Source organism: Protopterus annectens, chromosome 9.part0, assembly GCF_019279795.1.
Source record: "Protopterus annectens isolate FY-2018-M chromosome 9.part0, PAN1.0, whole genome shotgun sequence".
Taxonomy (NCBI): domain Eukaryota; kingdom Metazoa; phylum Chordata; order Ceratodontiformes; family Protopteridae; genus Protopterus; species Protopterus annectens.
Window position 1 is genome coordinate 507,003,565 of NC_056743.1, and position 23,954 is coordinate 507,027,518.

At 40.4% G+C, this 23,954-nt stretch overlaps 1 protein-coding gene across 1 annotated transcript in view; it reads right to left on the reverse strand.

Annotated features, from left to right (window-relative positions):
- LOC122811304 (erlin-2-like) overlaps positions 1-23,954 on the reverse strand; it is a 162,787-nt gene that overhangs the window by 80,856 nt on the left and 57,977 nt on the right. Inside the window, exon 3 of the mRNA XM_044083066.1 lies at positions 3,767-3,856. Within this exon, the coding sequence (XP_043939001.1) occupies positions 3,767-3,856 (90 nt within the window). The remainder of the gene's footprint in view (positions 1-3,766; positions 3,857-23,954) is intronic.

Genomic DNA, 23,954 nt, shown 5'->3' on the forward strand with positions numbered 1-23,954 from the left:
AGGTAATTCAGCTTAACGCATAGTAAATGTCGCTGAGGAGAACATCCGCTTCCCGTACCTATCCATGGACCTAGATTCTTTGTTAGGTGGATGGACAGGCACTGAAGGATCAGCCAGTTCCTTCTTTGTGGCGGCAGCTACCACCATAGCATCCACAGAGACTCCTTTTGATAAAAATTCCTTGTCTGCTGGAGCTGTGATGAATTTGGAGGGTCTCCTGGGAGTGGGGTCCACTGAATCAGGAGCCGTCCATGCCTTTTAGCAACCACCTGCATGAGGGGGTCAAGGGGGACACCCAGGAGGTGGAAGGACGAGAGCCAAATGCCTCAAGATACACAGATTCGTCCTCCGAAGGGTTGAGGGCTGGCCAATTTCCCTCTGTTTAAGGATCTCCAGAATATCTGCAAATGTGACATCTTCAGAAGGGGAACGGGGGGAACCCTCAGAATCATCCACTTCTGTGTCCGACGTGATAGACTCAGGTGAGTCAATGTGCTTCCTCTTGCACTTCCTCTTCCGAGGGGGCTCTTCTGCCAAATCAGGAGAGGCCTCGGAAGAGGATGAAATCCCCAAAGGGAGCTCCTGAGGAGTTGGCTCTCTGCGGTCCGGGATGAGGGAGTGAGTCGACTTACCCTGAGGCAGCATAGAGGGAGGGGCTGACGGCGCCGACTGTGGAGTAGAGCCAGGCTCTAACACACTCCGCATGACCTCGAAAGCACCCTGTCAGGCAGAGCCAGAGGTCCCCGCTCCGAGGAGCTAAGGACCCCCCTCGGCACCGACAGTGATGGCTCCGAGGCCGATGTCGGAGCCGAACTCACCAGCGCCGAAGCACCGAGAGGGAGAGGGGGGTCGGACAAGGGTCCGATGCCACTCACCCCCTCGGAGCCGACGAGGGAAGTCCGGCGCCGAGATTCCTCCATGGAAGAAAATGGAGCCGGCAGCGGGCCGAAGTCAATTGTCTCGGCTCCGAGGTGACCACAGTCTCGGTTCCGACACGACCCGGCTTCGAACTCAAGAGAGTCGAAGGAGGAAAGAGTTGATGGACCGGGGCAGGCACCGACTGATGAGTCGGGCTCTGAAGCATCTGGGCTAGTGCCTCGGACTTGAGTAGTCGACTCACCACCCTCTGAAGGTCATGATCGGACAGCCTCGATGACCTAGAGGAATGAGACCTTTGGCTCCGTTCAGACAGCAGGGGAGATCCTGGAGCCGAATGAACGGAGCCAAGAGAAGGTGACCTAGACCTCTTTCTGGTTGTCGGCTCCGAAGATCTTGTCGGAGCCGACACGGGTACCTCGATAACCTCGGCCCCGGCCGGAGCCGAGGAAGCCACAGAAACTGTGGACTGAGTCTTATCGGCTCCAGCCGGAGCCGATAAAGGCAAAGGTTGAACAACCTGAGGTCTCGGCTCAGAAGCCGGAGCCGAAGACCTCGATGCCTTGGAGGGCTTCCCTGTTGAGACAGACAGGGAATCCTCAGGCTTCAACAAGCCTCTCAGAATAAGCTTGTTTTTTCTTTCCTGCAGGACCCAGAAGCCATGGCAAACAGCACAGGAGTCCTGCAGGTGCAAAGGCCCCAGACAATAGACACAAGAAGTGTGAGCGTCTGTCAGAGACATTTTCTGACAGCACGCATCACACTTCTTGAATCCGGAGACCTTTGCTTCTTTTGACATAGCCTAACTGGTGAACACAAACACACACTCAAACACACCAGTTATACCCTGTCAGAAAAACAACTTTAGTAAAAATACTAAAAAATAAAGTACAATAAACAGTAGTAAACTACACAAACACTCCCTAGGGAAGCGAAGGCCTAAGGCCCAAGGGAAGAACTAAAAGTTCTTTTAAACAAGAAACGGGAAAAATTAGGTCGGGGATAAAGTTTAATGAACTACACTAATTTGAGAATAATTAAACTAAAAAAGGGGTAAAAAGAGTAACTTTTAATAGAAAAAGCTAAAACTCACCAGGAATCGGTAGAACAACCAACCTCGAAGCTGTAGCGGCAAACGAGATCTGAGGTAACTCTCGCCTAGCATTGTGGGATATAAGGGGAGCCTCGAGCCGGTGGAACCAACTCTCGAGCTTTTAGAGTGGCCGAGTCGGAGCCGAGGTCGGCTCCGAACCCATCCAGCAAGAATGAAGGCGAGATAGACAACTTAACATCAAAGGGTTACCATATCTTCCTGTGCCAGACTCACTACAGAACAATGGAACCTGGCGGTTATGACAAATAAATGAAGATCTGCTTAAAAGTCTTGGGACACCTTTTCAAGCAGCAATGTGGAAAGGATTTAATGTCTCTAGGACCTAACCTAGACATAAGGGATCACAAAGGCATTTGTTCAAGAATGCATGGTTCTTTACTCAGCTGTGGGCCTGTAGAAAACATCAACCAGTTTTAAAGAGAGAAAGCAGAACTGAGGTGCTTCCAGGCAGCTAAGAGGGCATGCATAAAAAGTCTTCAATGGCTTGATAACCCAATTCTCCTTTTCCTCGCTACCAAAACATTAATTAAGATGTTTGAGGACAACAAATTAGTCTACAAAGAGTGAGAGTGAGTCTCCCCTAACTCCCATTCTAGGATACAGAGGTCCAAGCTTTTCAGATGACACTGGGATCAAGCAATCTATGGGTACATTTCACAGGTTGAATGCTAAAAACTCTTATCCCCAGGGAACTGCGGGCTTCAGACAGCTCTGGGTTCAAAAAGCATCTACTAGACCTAGTGCTAGCATCAATCAATCTTACCTGTGGAAGCAGTCCTGCAAACATGATTTCTACAAGCCAGTGAGTGTGTGCTACGTTTAGTGCTTCAGTCTGTCATGAGCTGTGCTGGAGAAAGAGGGCCCAGTTGGCCAAAGTCATGCAAAACTGCTAATGAGGCCTAAGGAGAAGAGCCCTCTATTCCAAATAAACAATCAAGCTCAATCCGAGGGGATTTGAGGGACAATGCCATGCTATAAACTTAGATTGTGTAAGCTCCAGCCATTTGACTATGGGAGAGGTGAAGGAGGTATAGACGCACTGAAATGCACTCGTCAGTTCAGTCTTTAGCCAATGAACTGTCAGAGTATAAGCTCCATGAAGCCATACAGCCATACTCTGGGCAGTCTTATCCAAAAGTGGGAGTGAATAATGTCTAGCCTCTAGCTCTTTCATCTTTCCTCTATGCTCAAAGGCCAAGGATTATGCTAGGGGCCCACCTGTCTCTCCATGTGTTGGCCAATGCAATCTTGAAGGAATGCAGACAAGCCACAAGTTTTTCTCTTCTCTCCTGTGTTTTCTGACTGTATACAATGAACCATTTGCAATCATGGTAGTACTTGCCAATGTTATCCTCATCTGGGAAATAAACTGCCTAAGTGCAAGGGGGCATTTTTGAGAGAGATATAATGTCCAAGATTCAAATTGTGCAAATGTGAATAAAATAACTATGTAATGCAGGGGATGGCCATGCTCTTCTTGCCTGTCACATGATGCCATTGTACAAATGGTAGTAGATGCATGTTGCCAAGCACTGGGACAAGACAGAAAAATACTACCAAGCTGAAGTTCATTGAGAGGAAATCCCAACATTTTCTCACAGCAAAAGGCTTTCAACATTAGTTCTGTTTATATAACATTATTTATTTTCAGGACAAACCCATAACTCACTAATCCAACATGCTCAAAACTGCAATGAAACAATCAACAGGATATCACTACCTTGTGTGTCATGAACTTCCTAAATCAGTTCTTTCTTACAGACATTAAAAATGTACCTTCAATAGCGGATATCTTCTTCTCGGTCTCTTTCTCCATTACCTTTTGTGCATATGTAATTTCAGCTACTTGGGCAATTTTTTCTGCCTCTGTAAAAAGGAAAAAAAATATTACAGTACGATTTGCTTGGCTAGCCAAAGATGAATTTTCTCTGTGAAAAATATAGTAGAAAAAAATAAAGAAAAGACCTGTCAGTTACAAAAGAAACGCACACACAGATGGCAAGGATTTCAGATCTGTATCACGGCTGAATGCGCTTGATGAAGAGTTAAAATTTATTTAATACACAGACACAGTCACAGACATAGGCAAGACGCTGAATGACTGGACTTCTACACCCAGAGAGGTGTTTGCCTACAATGGCAATTTATGCATACAGAATATCTGAAGTTTACAATGCAAGTTAACTCCACTTATATGAGAAATAAACACCGACATAATTACACATACATCTTGATATATTAAAAGTGCGATCCACTAATAGCTTTATGCTTTCTGAATAAGTTACTTAGTGCTGTAAAATATGCTTCAGCAAATCATTCTGAACATTCATACAGCTGAGTGTAATGATGGAAGCAATCAGTACTTCAGCTGTAACACTACTGTCTGTGCGGGTCTATATCACCACACCAAAACTACAATTAACAGACTACATAAACGACACAAACACAGACAAACCAAAATTATGAACGGCCACTTCTGCAATTATTTCCCCAGGGAAAAAAAAATTGCTCGGTCGACCAACACCAAAACAAACTCTCAATCATTAATCAAGCGGGGGGCTTTGCCCCTATACCCCCCGATGTGGGTGACTGTGCCCCCCACACACCCCTAACTAAATATACCAACTGAGACTGCTCTACATTGGAGAAAAGGGCAAATTCCCGATAACAGACAAGCAAATTTTTTTTACGCTGAGAAAAAAAAAAAAAAAATCGCAGAAGCGGCCGTTCAAGGTTTTGTTATATCGGTCTATCAGTATATCGGAGTTGATGTTTCTGTAGTTGGTTAATTGTAGTTTCAGTGTGGTGATATTGACCCATCTGTGCTTGAAGTGATGCTGCAGTCTGAAGCAATGCCACAGCAGATGTTACTTGTGATGTTTGCATTTAGACAAGGAATATGATCGATCTCTGAAATTAAGATGGCAAAAACAAAAGCAGCAGACTGACCGACTTGACCAGGCATAATGAGCTTTTATGCAGATGGCAGTAGGCTGCAGAAAAATGCATTACAAATTTTTAATCTCAGTTGCATTTACTTTTGTTTTTTTAAATAGATGCAATTTGGGGTCAAACCATTGTCTTCCATAATAAAAAGTGACCAAGAAAAGCCAGAACAATATTACAGAGGGACAGCTGTTTTTTGAGATCCTAGCGATCCAGGTTCAACTAGTGAAAATCTGTGGTTGAGGTCATGTTTCAGAAGGGTGAGGGGAGGAACTGAGCAGCCAGAGGTTAGTTTTCCTCTTCTAAGATGCAAACCTATCTCTCAACGTTCCATATTTTTGCATCATATTTTTGATCTTTTTTTCATAAAATTTGTCATTTACTGGAAAACCACTAAGGAGTTAAGCCACTAAATAATGACACTGGTGTTTATATGCAATACAGAACTTGCCACTTTCTCACATTATAACAGTAATACTGAAAATCTATTCTTAATTTTGGGCATACCCCCCCCCCCCATAATTTTTTTGGCTTTGTCCTGATATCTTGTGGATGGCGCAATGGTGTAGTTGTTAGTGCTGTCGCCTCACAGCAAGAGGTTCTCCAGTTAAATTCTCAGTTGGGGTGCCTTTTCTGTGTGGAGTCTATGTCCTCTCTGCATTCGTGTGGGTTTCCTCTAGGTACTCCAGTTTCCTGGATAAACATAACGTAATAAAAATCAAGGACATCTTTGGACAAAGTCACAAGTCTCTTGGCATGCCTGAAAGGCAGTATGGTATATGATCACCTACTCTGGGTTCAAGGAAGTGTGTGTCAGCTTAAGTGGGTCCTGGGATTACATGAACTCAATTCTGTCAAAGTCATACCACAGAAAAGGAGTTACATGATGCCCCCTTTACAAAGCAAACAATGCAGTTTCCTGTCACGAATGAAGGGGACAATGGCAAGGGACAGGTAAAGACATCAAAGCAAGGTTTGCTCCAATTAATAAAAAATAAAAGCTTTGTTTATTGCACCTAACTACTACTACACTAGATGAGGAGAGGGAACAAATAATATCATGCACATACAACGATTATGGGACATTACAGAATGCATTCTGAGTGAGTCGGATTTTCAGAATACTGCCAAAAGTAATGTCTTTGTCCCCTGTTCCCAGTATTGTAAACAGCAATGGATCTCTAAATTGTATTTTTTTCCCTATATCTTAAATGTGGAATGTGCTAGTAAGGCGAATAATGTGGAAAAGGTCTGTTCCACTACCATTAAACCCATGATCTTCAAAACAAAGATATAGGCATTATTTAAGGAAAGTGGGGAGAAAAGGCATATGTACAGACTCTAAATACATTCACCAGAGACCCCTTTAAAGGGCTAGCAACTGCACAATGTCCATATCAAACAAATGTTATTTCCTAAAACACACTTGGTTGTAATTAATGACAGTAATTGGATGGCCTACCATCCAGGACTGGTTATATGCCACATGCCCCCTGTTTTTTTTGGGATGTTCTCCCCAACATGGAGGAAGTAAAGTATAGTCTCCTGCCCCAACCTCAAACCTGAGGGAAGCAAGGTAAAGTAAAACTAATCCTACCTGCCTCTACAATTCCCCCAACCCACAATCAAGCCCAGTCAAATCTACAATGCTGCATGGGGCTTGCCAATGTTAAGAAATTTCTAATGATGCTACAGAGTGCCCCATCTCAGCTTTTAGGCTCACAGAGAAGTTTCTTTAATTTACAGTAATAAACAGAACGTAATTACTCTGGTCTATTGTATTCCACACAAAGCCTCTCTAAGCAGCTGCTCTTCATTCCTCACTTTACTCACAGGCCTAGGAATGCAGAATCATATTCTTCTCTGCACTAAGGAAAAGCCTTTGGTTCTTACAAGATGGCTGCAAAACTGACAGCAGCATTTAGATTTTTTTGCATTACCTTCAACAAATGGACAAAGGTCACCTGGTGCCAAATTTTCAAACTCTCATCTGTGGGACCTCTACTCAAAAACTATCACACCACCACCATCCAAGTTCTGTCCTAATCACATAATCAATTTAATTTTTTTCTCAGCTGAGTAACCAAAAGTAATTCACTGCTGAGGATACTATCCAGCTTACCACTCAACAATGAACATGCAATGCACAACTCAAAAAGGATTCCACAGATAGCCTTGTTCCACAAGCCCTAGAAACAACCACAAATAAATAGGTATTAGGCATAGTAGAAACCTGTATTAAGAGTTTGCGTGCCCCCTTATCCCCCCAAGTAAGCACCTGTTTTTAACTAGGACCAGAAGCTAAACAAACTAGACTGCTCTAACAACAAAAACTTCCAACATATAATGTGTGCGTGCGGGGGGGGGGGGGGGGGGTTGCATCTTTCAAGCAGCCCTTAGTGTGTTTTCTACTCCAGACAGCATCCTGGCAATGACAACTTTTTTATTGCTAAACCCTCTCCATGTTGCTGACATGCCCACTTGCATACGGCACTGGTTATCTATGCTCTCCTTTCCATGTAGGAGTGTTCGCCATCGTAAAATGACAGGGACTTCCCCTACTGGCTTGGCTGGATATACCAACCTCTTCCCATTAACAGCTCCATGTACCACCATGGACCTCGACTCTCCAGCTGAGGCCTTATCCATTAGGGCAGCATGCCAGCTGACCAGGAATTACTGTCCCCCCACCCATGGACACACCCTATCCTACCTGCACCATCAAATACCCATGCCAGTAACCAAACACAGGGCATTATATACTTCTATACCACAGTTGCAGGCATCTTTTAACAATGTGTTTGAATTTAAACAAAAGAAGCTCATCATTTTGGGTGGGAGGATACATTTAATTGTCGTTGTAGCCTATCTACTGCCATTCATAGCCCCTGGATTTTAGCTGTAGGTTAAACTCTTAAGTAAATGAGCAATGGACAACACAAAGTAACCTTTGTAACACAGGGACTTGCCTTTACCCAAATACCTTAAAAAGCAAATGCTATTCTTGTGAACATAAAAATCAAGCTAGAATGGAAAAGGCATACATTTCCCACGATCTGAACTGTTGCATAACTAATGCAACAGTTCGCTTAAACACAGTATCAGACTGTAGAGCACAGTGTATATGTGCTGTATCGTTAAGAAGCATATCAAGGACTGCATGTACACACACAAGTAGCAGAACTGCTATACCCAGTGCCATTCTGACAGTGCAGCCAGAGTGTGAGCATGTATGAATGCAATAGCTAGTTTGTATACAAGTTACCCAAGATAATGTCAGTAAGCTTCTATCGTGATGTTTGTACATAATAAAGCTGCCTGAACAGAACCCATGGAAACTTGTCTAGTGTGTCCTGACTAGACAAGCGACGGACTATCATTCTAAAGAGCTTCGTCACAGAACAGCAAGCACAAGGGTCAGTCCCTGCAATAAGGAAAATCCTACCATATTTAATTAAATGAAAATGTGCAAACACGCATATGCACAAATTCATGTCCTTTCATTCAAACATGAACTACCAATCTAGTTTTATGGAAACGGTAAAATGTACTTAACTGACAGAATCAAGATTTGGGCTAAATGTGCAATAGAGTTTATTAGATGAAAAAATAACACACACACAATTACACAGTGGGACGTGGGATGATATTTGGGACTCATGAGAGAGAAACTGATATACCGATAAAAGTAAGAAGTAACTGATATTGGCTCAGAGAGTGAATTTATTCTAAGCATTAAAAGGAGTTAGATAGCAGCCCAAAGACCAAGGTTGAAAGTCAGAATCATAATGTAAAGATGGATCCAAGGAAGTCAAACATCTGGAGTCAATATGAATACAAGAATGCTTGGAGCAGGTGTGCATGGTAACTATAAAACAAAAGTACAAACGTCTGGAATAAAGATGTTCTTAGAACATAACACGTCTAGACATTCTTGGAACACACTCTTAGCAGCAATACCTGCCATATAGTGCCATCTAACCACAACCATTTCCAAATTAAGGTTAGTCAAATGGAGAAAAAGACAATGCAGCTAGAAGTCTGCTGAAAAGGCTTTGCTTTTTCACTGCTAGCGCTTCAGTTACGAGTAAAGAAGATAAACAATGTCTGTGCTGCCTAAAATCACACACCCACTGCAAGTACACCTCAGCTGATAATGCACCCAAATCCACAGAGTTCAAGGTTCACTGCCTTTTTTTTTGCTTGTTTTTTTAAACTTGGCAAAGAAAACAAGAAGGTGAATGAAAGTTCATAGACAATTCAAAAAATTCAGGAGGAAATGTGGGCTGCTCTTAAAGGACACTGGTGTGACGACCCTCCACTAGACCAGTAAACATGAGGCCTCAATCCTCACCAGTGGCAACGGTGGGGGGCATACACTGGGAAGTTAACAAATACACACAGTATTTCTAGATGCAGCTCTCTGCATCAAGTGCAATTTCCCTTAACAGCACACAAAGACCACAGTCAGTCGGGGGACTGGTTTCTCTCTCTTCCTCCAGACCTACATTAAGACTCTCCACTGGCACAGCTATAGAGTTTAGATCTCAGCTGAGTGCCCAAGCCTAGACCTCTAGCACCCTCTCCATCCCGCCAGTGCTTCATGCCCCTGCCCAAGTAACTGAAACACACTCTGAGGTTTGATTTACACACACACACACACACACACACACACACACACACACACACACACACACACACACACACACACACACACACACACACACATCTGGGAATGCTGCCACCAGTCACTCCTACCAGCTACCTTAAAGCCCTTAAAAAAGGGTGTCCAATCTACTGTGTAATATTAACACAAATGGTAGTTTGACCAAGAGCAAGGCTATTAGAAGTGGCCCAGACAGTGTCATCAAATAAATATGCAAGTACCCTCAAAACTTAAATACCTCTACACAAATCAGCCACAATAAAAGGTTTAAATATAGTTAATGATAAATAGAAGAACAAGACAATGCTAAATACATACATTCACAGTGACAGAGTTCAAAGACACGGGAAATCTTTAAAACAACATTGCAGGACAGTCTCAAATAAGTAAAAATATCTAAAAATATCTAAACTAAGCTTTACCATAGTCCTAACTGAATCAAAGAGAATTACTATAACTTAAGAACTTACTAATACAGCAAGACGCATGTGGTGAATGGATCTACCAGTTGTCAGTTCCAAGACAGAATACAAAATGCTCTGTCTCACTAAGAGACTTCTTTGATTAATATCTCAAATATTACTGCTGGGATAACTTGGATAATGAATTTCTTGTCATCTGACTGCTAGTTCCCAGGCCAAACAACCAATGATGAAGCTGGCAGTATTTAGCGTCTACTTGTAAAAATATGCAGTGAAGAGCTTCTCCCCAGATCTCTGGCAGATGCTGGAAATCATAAAACAACTGCATTCCTTAATGTTTTCAAGACTAGTAATTACTTCACCCTAAAGACAATACAGAAAGTTTCCTAGTACAAACACCGTCTCTTGCGGCATTGAAAACTGTAAGATACCATCTTTTATGGCCTATCCATAAATTTATTTATTTACATTTGTGTCAAGTAATTTAATTTCAGGTATTTTTCTAAAATTTACTAGAATGAGGTTAATTTTCTGCATCCCAGTTTCCACTGTTAAGATATATACATTTAAACAGTTGCAACAGTGCAAGTACATTGCTGTTCTCTTCAGTACTGCACACTGTGGCTATATTTCAAACACCACTCTACAAATACACTTTTCAACATACACGTCTGTACAAGCAGTTTGATATACACATGACAAACAGTTCTAACACATTTGTAACACAAGCATCTTGTACAAATCAGTTCAATATTCGCCAATGACATATAATTATTTAAAAATTCCAGCTAGGTGGGCTGGCAGTATCTCCTTTCATCACACTTCTTCCCCCTCTCAAAGACTCAAGCTAGTATTTCAAGTGACCCCTGAGAAACATTGCTTGAAAGAGATGAACTTATCTGGGAATACTTTACCCCACTCCCTGTCTTCAGATACCAGCTGCCTTGGCATTGCTGAACCCAGTACAGTGCTGCAACCTTGTGTTTCACCATAGTAACTTGGGATTTTGCTGGCTGGCTCCCGGTAGCCATAGATTCCCCTCCGACTCCTCCTGCCTCCTACTGCAAATACTTAGCACTAGGGCCTCCCTATCATGGTAAGGTTTCATCATGTTAACATGGTACAGTTTGTGCTCCTGCCTAGCAGTTCTACCATGTAGTTAACATCACTGACCTTCATTACCACCTTGTAGGGTCCCCCTCCCCAAGCTGCCTGCAGCTTGTTGTGTCTGACAGGAATAAGAACCATAACCTACTGCCCTACAGCATACTCTCTAGCTCGAGCATTCCTGTCATACCAGACCTTTTTCTGCTGTTGGTCTTCTGCCAGGTTCTCCTGGGCCAAGCCCATGAGTTCCCTGAGCCTTCCTTAAGGTTTAGGACATATGCCACAACAGACTCCTTGTGGGATTCACACTCACCCTTCCACTTATCACGAATCAAATCTGGAGTTCCCCTCATCCTATGCCCATACAAGCAACTCAAAGCATGAAAAACCTGCGGATTCCTGGGGTACCTCTCTGTAAGCAAACAGATTTATTTACTTATTTATTGACATTTGTTAACTGGGTTGGTCCATCTGGGCCGGGAGCCCATTTTCAGTGGAGATCCGAGGAGAAAATCTCCAATTACATACAGCTAAAGTATACATGATAGTTTAACATGCAAAAAAGTACAGTGAACAATTTCAAAAAACAAATTATTCAGTAGGGAAAACATTACAAGTTCTCATTAAATGCAGGCATTTCAAAAGAAAAATATAAATATATTGTACTAGAGTGTGTACTACAGACTACAGTGGGGTTGGGTAGGGTCATGGCAAGTACATCTTTTTGACCTCAAAGTGTAGTTAAAGGCAAAGATTTGTCCTACTCCCTCAAACTGGTCTGCAAATGCCTATAGCATGGTCTTTAGTGTAGAGTTTAGCCTCTCCATTAGACAATTAGTCTGGAGATGGTAGGGGGTGGTCTTTATGCGCTTCACCCCACAGCCCTCCCACAGACAAGCCATCAGGTCTGACGTAAAACTGGCACCTCTGTCAGTCAGCATTTCTTTTGGGAAACCTACCCTGCTGAAAATCTCTAATAGAGCATTTGCCACCTTTTCTGCCTAGATAGAGGACAGATCCACCACCTCAGGGTATCTGGCAGCATAATCTACCACTATAACATACTTCTTCCCTGTGGAACTTTGGGTACTCAGACACCCCACAACATCCATGGCTATCCTCTGAAATGGTTCTTCAATCAAAAGCATTAAAGGAGCTTTGACCTGGTCTCCAGCCTTGCCTACTTTTTGGCACTGCTTGCAGGTCCTGCAGTACCCTGCTACATCCCTGGAAATCCCAGGGCAATAAAAGTTCTGTGTAAGAGGTCTCTAGGTATGCTTTAATTCCATATGACCTGCAATGGGAATGTCAATGGCTATGGCTACAAAAGTGCCAGAAGGTAGGCTCTGGGCACTACCAATTGCTGTATTCTCTCATGTTCTAACCCTCTCTCAGGGGTCCACTCTCTACACAGCAAACCTCTGTCCCAGTACACAGACTCCCCTTTTCCTTGAGAATCAGGCAACTCCCTGGCTACCTCCCTCAAGCCTTGTAATGTAGGGTCTGTGAGTTGAGCCTGTCTCAACTCTGTCACCCTTCCCAGCTCCTCTTCCAAGGGAAGTCTGGTATCCTCCGACAACAGTGCCTCACTGTCAGCCTGGGTACTACTACTACTTCTGCCCTTGCAGTCACTCAGTCCAAGGGAACACAAGTTAAAGCAAAACAAAATGAGAAGAAACACAGTAAGAGCCGGCAAAATACAAAAAAGACGTTCAGTGTAAGCGCTTTCAGTGTGGACTATACCTCACCTTCTTCAGAGAAGATAAAATTCAATTAACAATCCATTTATAGTAAATTAAAATCAGATAAATTAATTAATAATGCTTCATTATGAATTAAAGGGAAATCACAGGCAAAATCTCCTAAGCAAGTGAATAGAGAGCATATTATTAAACATGTAAATGAAGAGACGTACGCTTATGTATATATGTATTTTAAAAAGTATATCAAAAAATTAATGCAGCATAAGCATTAAACCACCAAAAATATATATACATAATTCTATATCTAATCTAAATGCTAAGCAGTCAGCTAAAAGCCATCTAAATTAAAAAAATAATAAAAGTATATAACAAAATGATACCCCAAATTTATGTTAAAACGTTTCAAAAATGAAACAATATATATTATAACATTAAATAAGTATTATACTTATATGCACTTGTGTATTAAATAATTGATTAAAACACAAGTGCATAAAAACAAATAAATAATATTCAACCAACTGTTTTTAAATACATTAGTATACCAATTATCTCCACAAAGCTATAAATCTCAAGATGCTTTTAATAGATAAACTCTCATTGAGACCTGTAAAAATGTGTGCACCTGTTCTAATTTGCCACATCAATTTATCTATCTCTAACAATATTTGCCATACCCCCCTCTTATGTCCACATATCTTTGTTGGAGAACAAAAAATTATCAGGACATTCCAATACATGTTTTGCCAATGCATTATTAATATCTTTCTTACATATGGCATAACAGTGTTCATATATTCGCTGTTTAATTTTTCTTTCTGTTTTGCCAATGTAAAATGCGCTACAATGGTCGCACAAAGCTACATAAGTAACACTTTTAGTCACACAATTATACCTAGCATTCACAATGTAAGGTTTGTTCTTGATAAAAACCTTATCACCTACCAAAATATATTTACATTGGGGGCAAGCCCCACATTTGAACATGCCATTAGGTCTATTAGAGTGGGGCTTCCTCTTTTTTTTCTAAGGACTTTAAATTTGGGCCTCTCCTATAGGTAATTTTAGGCTTAGCCCCTAGGGTCTTAAATAAAGTTTGGTCCTCAATAATAATATTCCAATTCTTATTCAGAATATTTCTAATATTTTGGTAATCCAAGGAATAAGTGCAAAGGAAGCTAGTCTTATAAATACTTTTATTGTCTCCTATAAGGACTTCCCCTTGATCAAATTCTTGTCCTTCATTTGGTTCAGTTCGTATGCTTAACAATGGTCTAAAATAGCCAATGCTTCATTTGTATGATACTTCCTCGTTAATATTAACAACCAAATTATTAGGGTAGCCTCTGTTAATAAACATGGATTGCAGATGTTTGCATTCTGTCTCAAAATCTATGTCATCTGAGATAATTCTAGCCGCCCTTACCATCTGGCCTTTTACAACGGCTCATTTCTGGTAGTAAGGGTGGCTACCAGTGAAGTGCAGAAATGCGTTAGAGTAAGTTGGTTTCCTATATACGACACTTTTATATCTAAAGTTGATTCTGTCATTCACCAACAAAATGTCAAGAAAGTTAATACTATTCTCATCCAAGTTGTAAGTGAACTCAAGAAAATTGGTCATCTCAGTGATACTAGCAATAAAAGTTGGGACTAAAGATTTGTACCCCTTCCAGATACAAAACATATTGTCCTGGTATCTTGTATACCAGGAGACATTCTCTTGAAACAACTGGTTTGTAAATAATAATGTGTTTTCCCAATGGGCCATAATAGCATTGGCAAAGCTGCCACCACACGGTGACCCCATTGCCACTCCTGTCTTTTGCAAGTAAAAATGTCCCTCAAAAGTCATGAAGTTGTTGGTTAAGACTATCTCAAACAGACTTTCGACCAAATAAATGGTGTTATCTTCAATGTTCTTGGATACCAGAAAGCCCCTAATCCACTCAAGCCCTAACTTTTGGGGTATGACAGTGTATAGATCTTTAATATAGATTGTTAAAAAACAAGCCTCAGCTTCATACTTCATCTTATTGATGTTAAGGAAGCCCCGTGAGTCTTTACAAATTTGAGGCTCTCTTTCAATCAATGGTTTTAATACACTGTCAATAAATTTGGCACACCCATATGTAATTGACCCACGACCATCTACGATGGGTCTAAAAGGGGGTTCGATAATAGCATTATGAATTTTAGGAGTGCCAAATAGGGCCGGTGTCTTAGGTGCAATCATAGATAAGTATTGATGTAAATCTATATCTGTATAACCTTCCAAAAATAGGTCATCTAATGCACACCTAATCTTTTTGTACGCTGTATTGACTTCATTGACAGTAACCTGCTTGTAAACATCAGTATCAAGATGTTTGTTCATACTTTCAATATAAGCATAATAATCCATAAACACCAGCCCCCCACCCTTATCGGGTCTCATTACCCTGATGTTACAATCATTTAACAAATTGAGGAAGTCATATTCAAATGTACTAATGTTGTTGTTAATGTTGTTCCGATGGTTAGTGTTATTATTGTGAACAATAGCTCTAAAATCCATATTGCACATTCTTTCAAAAAGGCTAAGGCTTGGATGTAAAGATGGATTAAAAACACTAGAAACCCTAACAGAGCTAACAAGGGTAGAACGTTCCCCCATTAGCATATTAAGGTTTAATTTACGGACAAATAGCTTTAAGTCAATGACAGTTCCAGCAATGTCCATTCTCTTGCCAGGAACAAAAGTCAGCCCTTTTGAAAAAAGTCAACCATGTCTTTGTTGACATCCAGTGCAGTATAGTTATAAATGCTAAAGTCTCCCTCAGAGCTTGTGTGGATACGGGGTAGCAATCAATGAACCAAACCACAGACTACCTCCTCCGTTGCTTCAGTCCGTTCTTTGTTTGTGTTTGGTTCCTGTTGGGTTGCCAGTTGTTCTGTTGGCCATTGGAATTCATCCGAAAACCCTGCTGGTTGGATCCGTGCATCCTATTCGTGTTACTGTTGGAAGCCCTAGGCTGGTTGTTGTTGGCAACAGTGTTGTTATCCCTGTTATTGTTATTAGTATTAAGTCTTTCACTGCACCTTAAGGGCTGCGTTTCAGCATCATCATTAAGAGGGTTACCGTGCATTGAATTATTGGCCCTTACCTCTGTATTCCATTGTCAATAGTAGAGAGCTGAACAGGGACATTTGATGTATTAAAAGGGGGTCTTGGATATGCTTTGTTATTAGAATAGTCATGAATATCCCTGGCTATTTTTTTTTTGTAATTAGCAACTTAGCCATGGTAGCTTCAATGCTTGTGAAAACCCTGCAGTACTCATACTTATACCGGAGAAAATCACTATGGGTTTTGATCATATGTTCAAGAATTTCTAATTCGGCCTTTAAAATCCCAATATCTGTATTATAAAAGTTAATAAGGGAATGCAAAAATTTGAAACCTTGACGGTCAGAGTGCTATTAATTCACGGAGGAATAAAGAATCTTCCACCAAACCTACCGGGTAACGCCACTGGCACAACCCTTTAGGTATAATCTTCTTTTCAATGCATTCCTGCAAATACGAGACCTCAAGGTGTAACTTTCGACATTTATAAAGTTTAAAGTCAAAGTCGTTTATACTATTAGACAAAGGGCTCACCAAAGGTTCGTTGTCAGATCCGGAACCGGCATTATTTCCAATATCAGTGCCAAAAAAATTATTGTTGCTAAGGAAACTGGCCATAGAGGGAAGAACGCCTTCATTTATTGATGGAGCATTGTCACATAAATGTCTCAAATTAGAATGCAAAGATGCCGGTCCGGCGTTAGAAACAGAGTTAAGAGGTGGAAGATTTAAGTTACAGGCTTCCATTCTTACAGCTCCTGTAGTATTGGGCTGACTGCTGTTCACCTCGCCAGGTCTTCTCTGTGATGCGTTACCATCATTTAGCCCGGAAGTGTCCAAGCGTCTTTACATCCAAGCCTTAGCCTTTTTGAAAGGATGTGCGATATGGATTTTAGAGCTATTGTTCACAATAATAACACTAACCATCGGAAGAACATTAACAACAACATTAGTACATTTGAATACGACTTCCTCAATTTGTTAAATGGTTGTAACATCAGGGTAATGAAGCCCGATAAGGGTGGGGGGCTGGTGTTTATGAATTATTACGCTTATACTGAAAGTATGAACAAACATCTTGATACTGATGTTTACACGCAGGTTACTGTCAATGAAGTCAATACAGTATACAAAAAGATTAGGTGCGCATTAGATGACCTATTTTTGGAAGGTTATACAGATATAGATTTACATCAATACTTATCTATGATTGCACCTATGACACCGGCCCTATTTGGCACTCCCAAAATTCATAAAGCTATTATTGAACCCCCTTTTAGACCCATCGTAGATGGTCGTGGGTCAATTACATATGGGTGTGCCAAATTTATTGACAGTGTATTAAAACCATTGATTGAAAGCGAGCCTCAAATTTGTAAAGACTCATGGGGCTTCCTTAACATCAATAAGATGAAGTATGAAGCTGAGGCTTGTTTTTTAATAATCGATATTAAAGATCTATACACTGTCATACCCCAAAAGTTAAGGCTTGAGTGGATTAGGGACTTTCTGGTATCCAAGAACATTGAAGATAACACCATTTATTTGGTCGAAAGTCTGTTTGAGATAGTCTTAACCAACAACTTCATGACTTTTGAGGGACATTTTTACTTGCAAAATACGGGAGTGGCAATGGGGTCACTGTGTGGTGGCAGCTTTGCCAATGCTATTATGGCCCATTGGGAACACACATTATTTACAAACCAGTTGTTTGAAGAGAAAGTCTCCTGGTATACAAGATACCAGGATGACATGTTTTGTATCTGGAAGGGGGACAAATCTTTAGTCCCAACTTTTACTGCTAATATCACTCAGATGACCAATTTTCTTGAGTTCACTTACAACTTGGATGAGAATAGTATTAACTTTTTTGACATTTTGTTGGTGAATGACAGAATCAACTTTAGATATAAAAGTGTCATATATAGGAAACCAATGTACTCTAATGCATTTCTGCACTTCACTGGTAGCCACCCTTACCACCAGAAAAGAGCCGTTGTAAAAGGCCAGATGGTAAAGGGCTGCTAGAATTATCTCAGATGACAGATTTTGAGATGGAATGCAAACATCTGCAATCCATGTTTATTAACAGAGGCTACCCTAAGAATTTGGTTGTTAATATTAAAGAGGAAGTATCATACAAATGAAGCATTGGCTATTTTAGACCATTGTTAAGTATACAAACTGAACCAAATGAAGGACAAGAATTTGATCAAGGGGAAGTCCTTATAGGAGACAATAAAAGTATTTATAAGACTAGCTTCCTTTGCACTTATTCCTTGGATTACCAAAATATTAGAAATATTCTGAATAAGAATTGGATTATTATTATTGAGGACCAAACGTTATTTAAGACCCTAGGGGCTAAGCCTAAAATTACCTATAGGAGAGGCCCAAATTTAAAGTCCTTGTTAGAAAAAAAGAGGAAGCCCCACTCTAATAGACCTAATGGCATGTTCAAATGTGGGGCTTGCCCCCAATGTAAATTTATTTTGGTAGGTGATCAGGTTTTTATCAAGAACAAACCTTACATTGTGAATGCTAGGTATAATTGTGAGACTAAAAGCGTTACTTATGTAGCTTTGTGCGACCATTGTAGCGCATTTTTGGCAAAACAGAAAGAAAAATTAAACAGCGAATATATGATCACTGTTATGCCATATGTAAGAAAGATACTAATAATGCATTGGCAAAACATGTATTGGAATGTCCTGATCATGGTTTTAATTTTTTTGTCCTCCAACAAAGATATGTGGACATAAGAGGGGGGGGCTTGGCAAATATTATTAGAGATAGATGAATTGATGTGGCAAATTAGAACAGGTGCACACATTTTTCCTGGTCTCAATGAGAGTTTATCTATTAAAAGCATCTTGAGACTTCTAGCTTTGAGGAGATAATTGGTATACTAATGTATTTAAAAACAGTTGGTTGAATATTTATTTGTTTTTATGCACTTGTGTTTTAATCAATTTAAGACACAAGTGCATATAAATATAATACTTATTTAATGTTATAATATATATTGTTTCATTTTTGAAACGTTTTAACAAATTTGGGTTATCATTATTTTGTTATATACTTTTATTATTTTTTTAATTTAGATGGTTGTTAGCTGACTGCTTAGCATTTAGGTTAGATATAGAATTATGTATATATATTTTTGGTGGTTTAATGCTTATGCTGCATTAATTTTTTGATATACTTTTTAAAATACATATATACATAAGCGTACGTCTATTATTTACATGTTTAATAATATGCTCTCTATTCACTTGCTTAGGAGATTTTGCCTGTGATTTCCCTTTAATTCATAATGAAGCATTATTAATTAATTGATCTGATTTTAATTTACTATAAATGGATTGTTAATTGAATTGTATCTTCTCTGAAGAAGGTGAGGCATAGTCCACACCGAAAACGCTTACATTAAATGTCTTTTTTGTATTTTGCCGGCTCTTATTGTGTTTCTTCTCATTTTGTTTTGCTTTAGCTGGTTTGTTTATTGGTTTTTCAAGGGAACATAAGTGCTCACTAGCAGTTCCTCTCAGAAGTAACCACCTCACCAGTCCTGGCTTCAGGTGTGCAGTCTTGCCTGGGTCCCCCCAGGCTACCACACCCACATGCTTGTCTCCAAGCCTGACTGCATGTAACTGCATGCACACTAGGTACTGAATTATCAAAATAATTCCCTATCAGGACATCTGCAAGGATATCCCCAAACACACCTACTTCCTTGCTTCCTTTTCTACCCTCCCAGTCATGGTGAACCCTAGCCAGAGTTATCTGGAATGGGGTCCCTCCTAAAGCTCTGACTGAAGTAGACTGCCCAAGCAAGTAGTGCTCCTCTTTAACCACTGCAGGCTTCACAATGGGTAGGTTAGAGGATGATTCTCTTAGCAGTGGCCTGTTTCCCATCTACTAAGAGGTTCATAGGTAGGTACTAGGCTATCGGCCCAAGGGCCTAAGTAAGCCTAGCCAACAAGGTTCCCTAGCATATGACACCCAAGAAAGTTATTTTCATGTGCTCCTCAGAGCCACAGAACAAGACAGGCTATAACCTCTTGTGGTAGTTTGGTACCCTTGTCGTCTCCAGACAACTTACTGCTGACATTCTGTCATTCCCACTTACTGGCTCCCCAACCTTTTGTTCCCCACCTTGCCTCCGTGGACATCAATATGATACATGGCCCCACTGGTTGCATTTAAAACATTTAACCCTTGATCCTAGCCATTTACCTTAACTAGTGGCTTCTCCTGTTACTTGAAGACTCTGTTGGGGCAGTTTAGACCGCCCACCATGGGCTCCCTTAGACCCACGGTGCAGCAATGGATACCCCCTTTCCTGGGTAGTGATGCCTGCTTGCTAGGTATAGGTCTCCCTTTTTCCCCAACGTATCAGTGCTGTTACATTCTCTATCTGCCAACCAGATTCCAAGGTCCTCAGGGAAAGTGCTAATGGCTTGTTCTCTCACCAAAATGTCTGCCAGCCCTTCAAAAGTGGTGACCTGACCACCCAACTCACCCGCCTATTAATATATTCACACACACTTTCTCCTGCCTTGCATCTATGCTCACAAAACTTTTTCCTATAAACTTCAGGTGTTAACTTAAAACACTAATAAACAATTAACATTATTATAATTTAAGCAATCAGTATCAATGTAGAAACAGTAGTTACAGCTTTACCATGTAGTAAGGAGGTCAGGAATTGTACCCAGAGCCCTTGGTCAACATTATATTGTTTGCATATGAATAAACCTATCAAAATTATCACCCTCTATAAATTGTGGAAAAAAGTTACTGACCTTTATTGCTTCTGGGGTTCGGCTATTTCCTTCCGCATTACCTCCATACCCCTGGCAAAGGGTCAGCATCTCCTTTTCATGTATGTTGCCTCTGCCTCTCATTTTCTTCAGTTTCCAGACATCTCAGTCACTTCTGCTGCTTCCAATTCCATTTGTTTCTCCTGCTGCAGTCTCTCTGCTGATTCTAGTTCGCAACGTTTGGCCTCCAGTTCAAGTCTCTAACTCCAGACGGAGTTTTAAGTCCTCTGAGGCAAAGTTGAACTGTCCCTTTTCTGAGAGTTGCACATCACCAAGGCCAGTCTGGTTGTTGTCCTGGTTGCTGGTCTGTGATGCAACTACGATTAAGACTGCAATCATTTCTCTTTTAGTCAAACTGGTTTGCCCCACTTCTTTGGCTTGGTACATCTCAGCCAACTGGTTCCTTGTCAGCTTGCCATAATCCTCTGCTGACATCCTTTCCTGTTCTGCCTGACTAAGCTAAGCTAACAAAAAATAAATAAAACTATTACGATATGTGTAGAACAGACTGTGTGTAGTGACTTTTAGAAGCATTTCAAAGTGAGGATATGTGTATAAATAGAGACTACGTGCAGGCAACAGTGCCATTTTGAGTGGACAGCTCGTGTGTTAAAATGTATGAGTGTAGTAGTAAGTCTGTTTAAAAGTTTATTTAAGTTACTAAGCCTCAATCCCAATGTGTTTGGATGTAATAAAGCTGCTTGAATCAAACCCACAACTGTTTATCTATTTTATCCTGACCGGACGAGTGATATGGTGTCAGAAGTGGCATGTCTGAATGATATGGTGTTAGAAGTGACATGCCTGAACACTGTATTGGAACTGGGATGTCTGATCAACAAGAAGCCAGAAGTCGAGTCATGAGGTGCACAGATAGAAATGGATGTATATAGGAGAATGACTTGTCCCAACCCGCCCAAACGATTGCAAAAAATGTCAGAAACAAATTACAGGTAATTAAAACTTGCATAAATAATTTATTTCACAAAGAAAATGATACAAAGTATTCACAAAGCACAAAATGCATTACTGATTAAGCAAAATGCTCAAAACCATGATATTTGATAGAATTATTCAAAACACTTATGAAAGTGTTCAGAGTTACTTCCGATTTGCATTACAAGCATGTTAAAAGTAAAACTAGCGCAAGATAAGTACAATTAGCATGATAAAAGTCAAACGAGCATAAGTAGTACAATAAAAGGGCAAAATGAGTATGGAAAAGCAAAGCGGCTGCATTTTTTTTAGTAAGTGACGTCTTTTGATATGAGCTACTATTTTGCACTGACTAAAGCTATTCAATGTATAACTAGTATCTCAGAGTATACAAAGTGTTTGCAATGTATGCTTTATTACAGTACATTTATTTTGAAGAGTTTACTGTGTGCAAAGTAGTTATTTTGCAAGGTGCAGTCAAAATATAGTCATTCTGAGAATTTTCTTGTGCTGTGTACAGTTCATTCGCAAAGTGCAGTCATTTCAAAGTGTTTCTTACACTGATGAGAGTGGTTTCGCAAAGTACAGTGATTTCAAAGTGTTCTTGTGCTATGGAGACTTATTTCACAAAGTGCAGTTATTTCGAAAAAATCTGTTTCTGACGTGTGTGTGTGTATGTTCGTACATAATTCCAAGGGTCTTTACTATTGTGTGTTGCATGGCAGAGGCATTTTGCAAACCCAGTCCACTTGTGTTTTGATCATAATATTGCAGAGAATTGGAGAGTATTTGAGCAGGAATATATTTTCATACAAGCAGCTTTTTCTTATAAAGATACATGTATGGATGTATTTATTCTGCTTAATCTAGCGGGGTCAGAAGCCACTGAAAGAGAATGTTCATTTGTGTATGCACCAGCAATATATGCAGGAGAAGGGGGATACAGTCATATTGTTGTATAAGCTGAATCAAGGGAGAAGCCAGAGTGCTTGAAATGTAAATCTAGAAAAATGTGCAACACCCAGACAAATGTTACATTGGAGAGGTACGTATTTTATACAAGAGACCAAAAACCAGGAGAAACTTTTGCAGCTTATATTACTGACTAGAGAAAGGCTACAACATACAGATTTGGTGATTTGAAAGATGAGTTGATAAAGGACAGGCTTGTGTGTGGTGTTAGTAATGCTGCAGTGAGAAAGGCTTTGCTTCAAGACAGTGATTTAACATTGAGCAAAGCCATAGAGATTTGTCAAATACACGAGCTTACAGAAAGACACACAAATATGCTTGCAAGTGATTAAAGCATGGTTTCTGCAGCCTCTAGAGCAAACAGACACAGCATGCAGCACATGGCTAACGAACAGGCCTAAGCACATGGCAACTGCAGCCCCTGCGGGATTTCCAGGGACAGCTTGTAACATACCAGCAAGTTCTAAGACTAGCTCAGTAAAACAAATATGCTCAGTGCAGTACAAGGGTGAGTCAGCAAAACCCAAGTCAAGTCTTATTCTTAACGGTTGTAATTGTGGTGCCAATCATGAGTCCAAAAGAGAAAGTGCTTAGCATTTGGTCAGCAACGCCACAAGTGTAAAAAATGGAACCACTTTCAAAAGCTTTCTAAATCAAGCAAGCCTCATTCATTTATTAAGAAAGGTCACTCAAAAAAGCAAGTTGATCAGACAGAAAGCTGCAACACTACTTTCTATGCAGATTGTGTATCAGTGGTTGGTGAAAAGGTTAATGCAGTAGATTTATTGGCAAAAAACAAAGTGTTTTGTACTGTCCTGATTAATGGTAAACCCAAAGAGCTCAAAGTGGACACTGGTTCAAAGTGCAATGTTATGTCAGCAGAAACATTTGCTAGAGTAAGAGCTGGTGAACAACTTAATTTGGCCAGTTGTGTGAAGCTTGTTATGGAGGTGAAGAGATTCAAACCGAAGGCTCAGAAGTGCTTTCATGCTATTCAGCTGGGAACAATTACAACTTGCAATTTTATGTAGTCAAAAGACCTGTACAGTCATTACTAGGTCTCAGAGACAATTTAAAAATGAAACTGCTTTCTTTTACCAAAGAATTCCATCATGTAAGCACATGTCCAAGTTCCAGTTTCACCGATATTTTCACAGAGTATGCTGATATTTTCAAAGACAATCTAGGTAAATTTTCAGTTGTGTACTCCATGAAATTAGACCCAGAGGTCAGTCCAGTGGTCGGAACAGTGAGAAGAGTTCCAATAGCTATGCAGG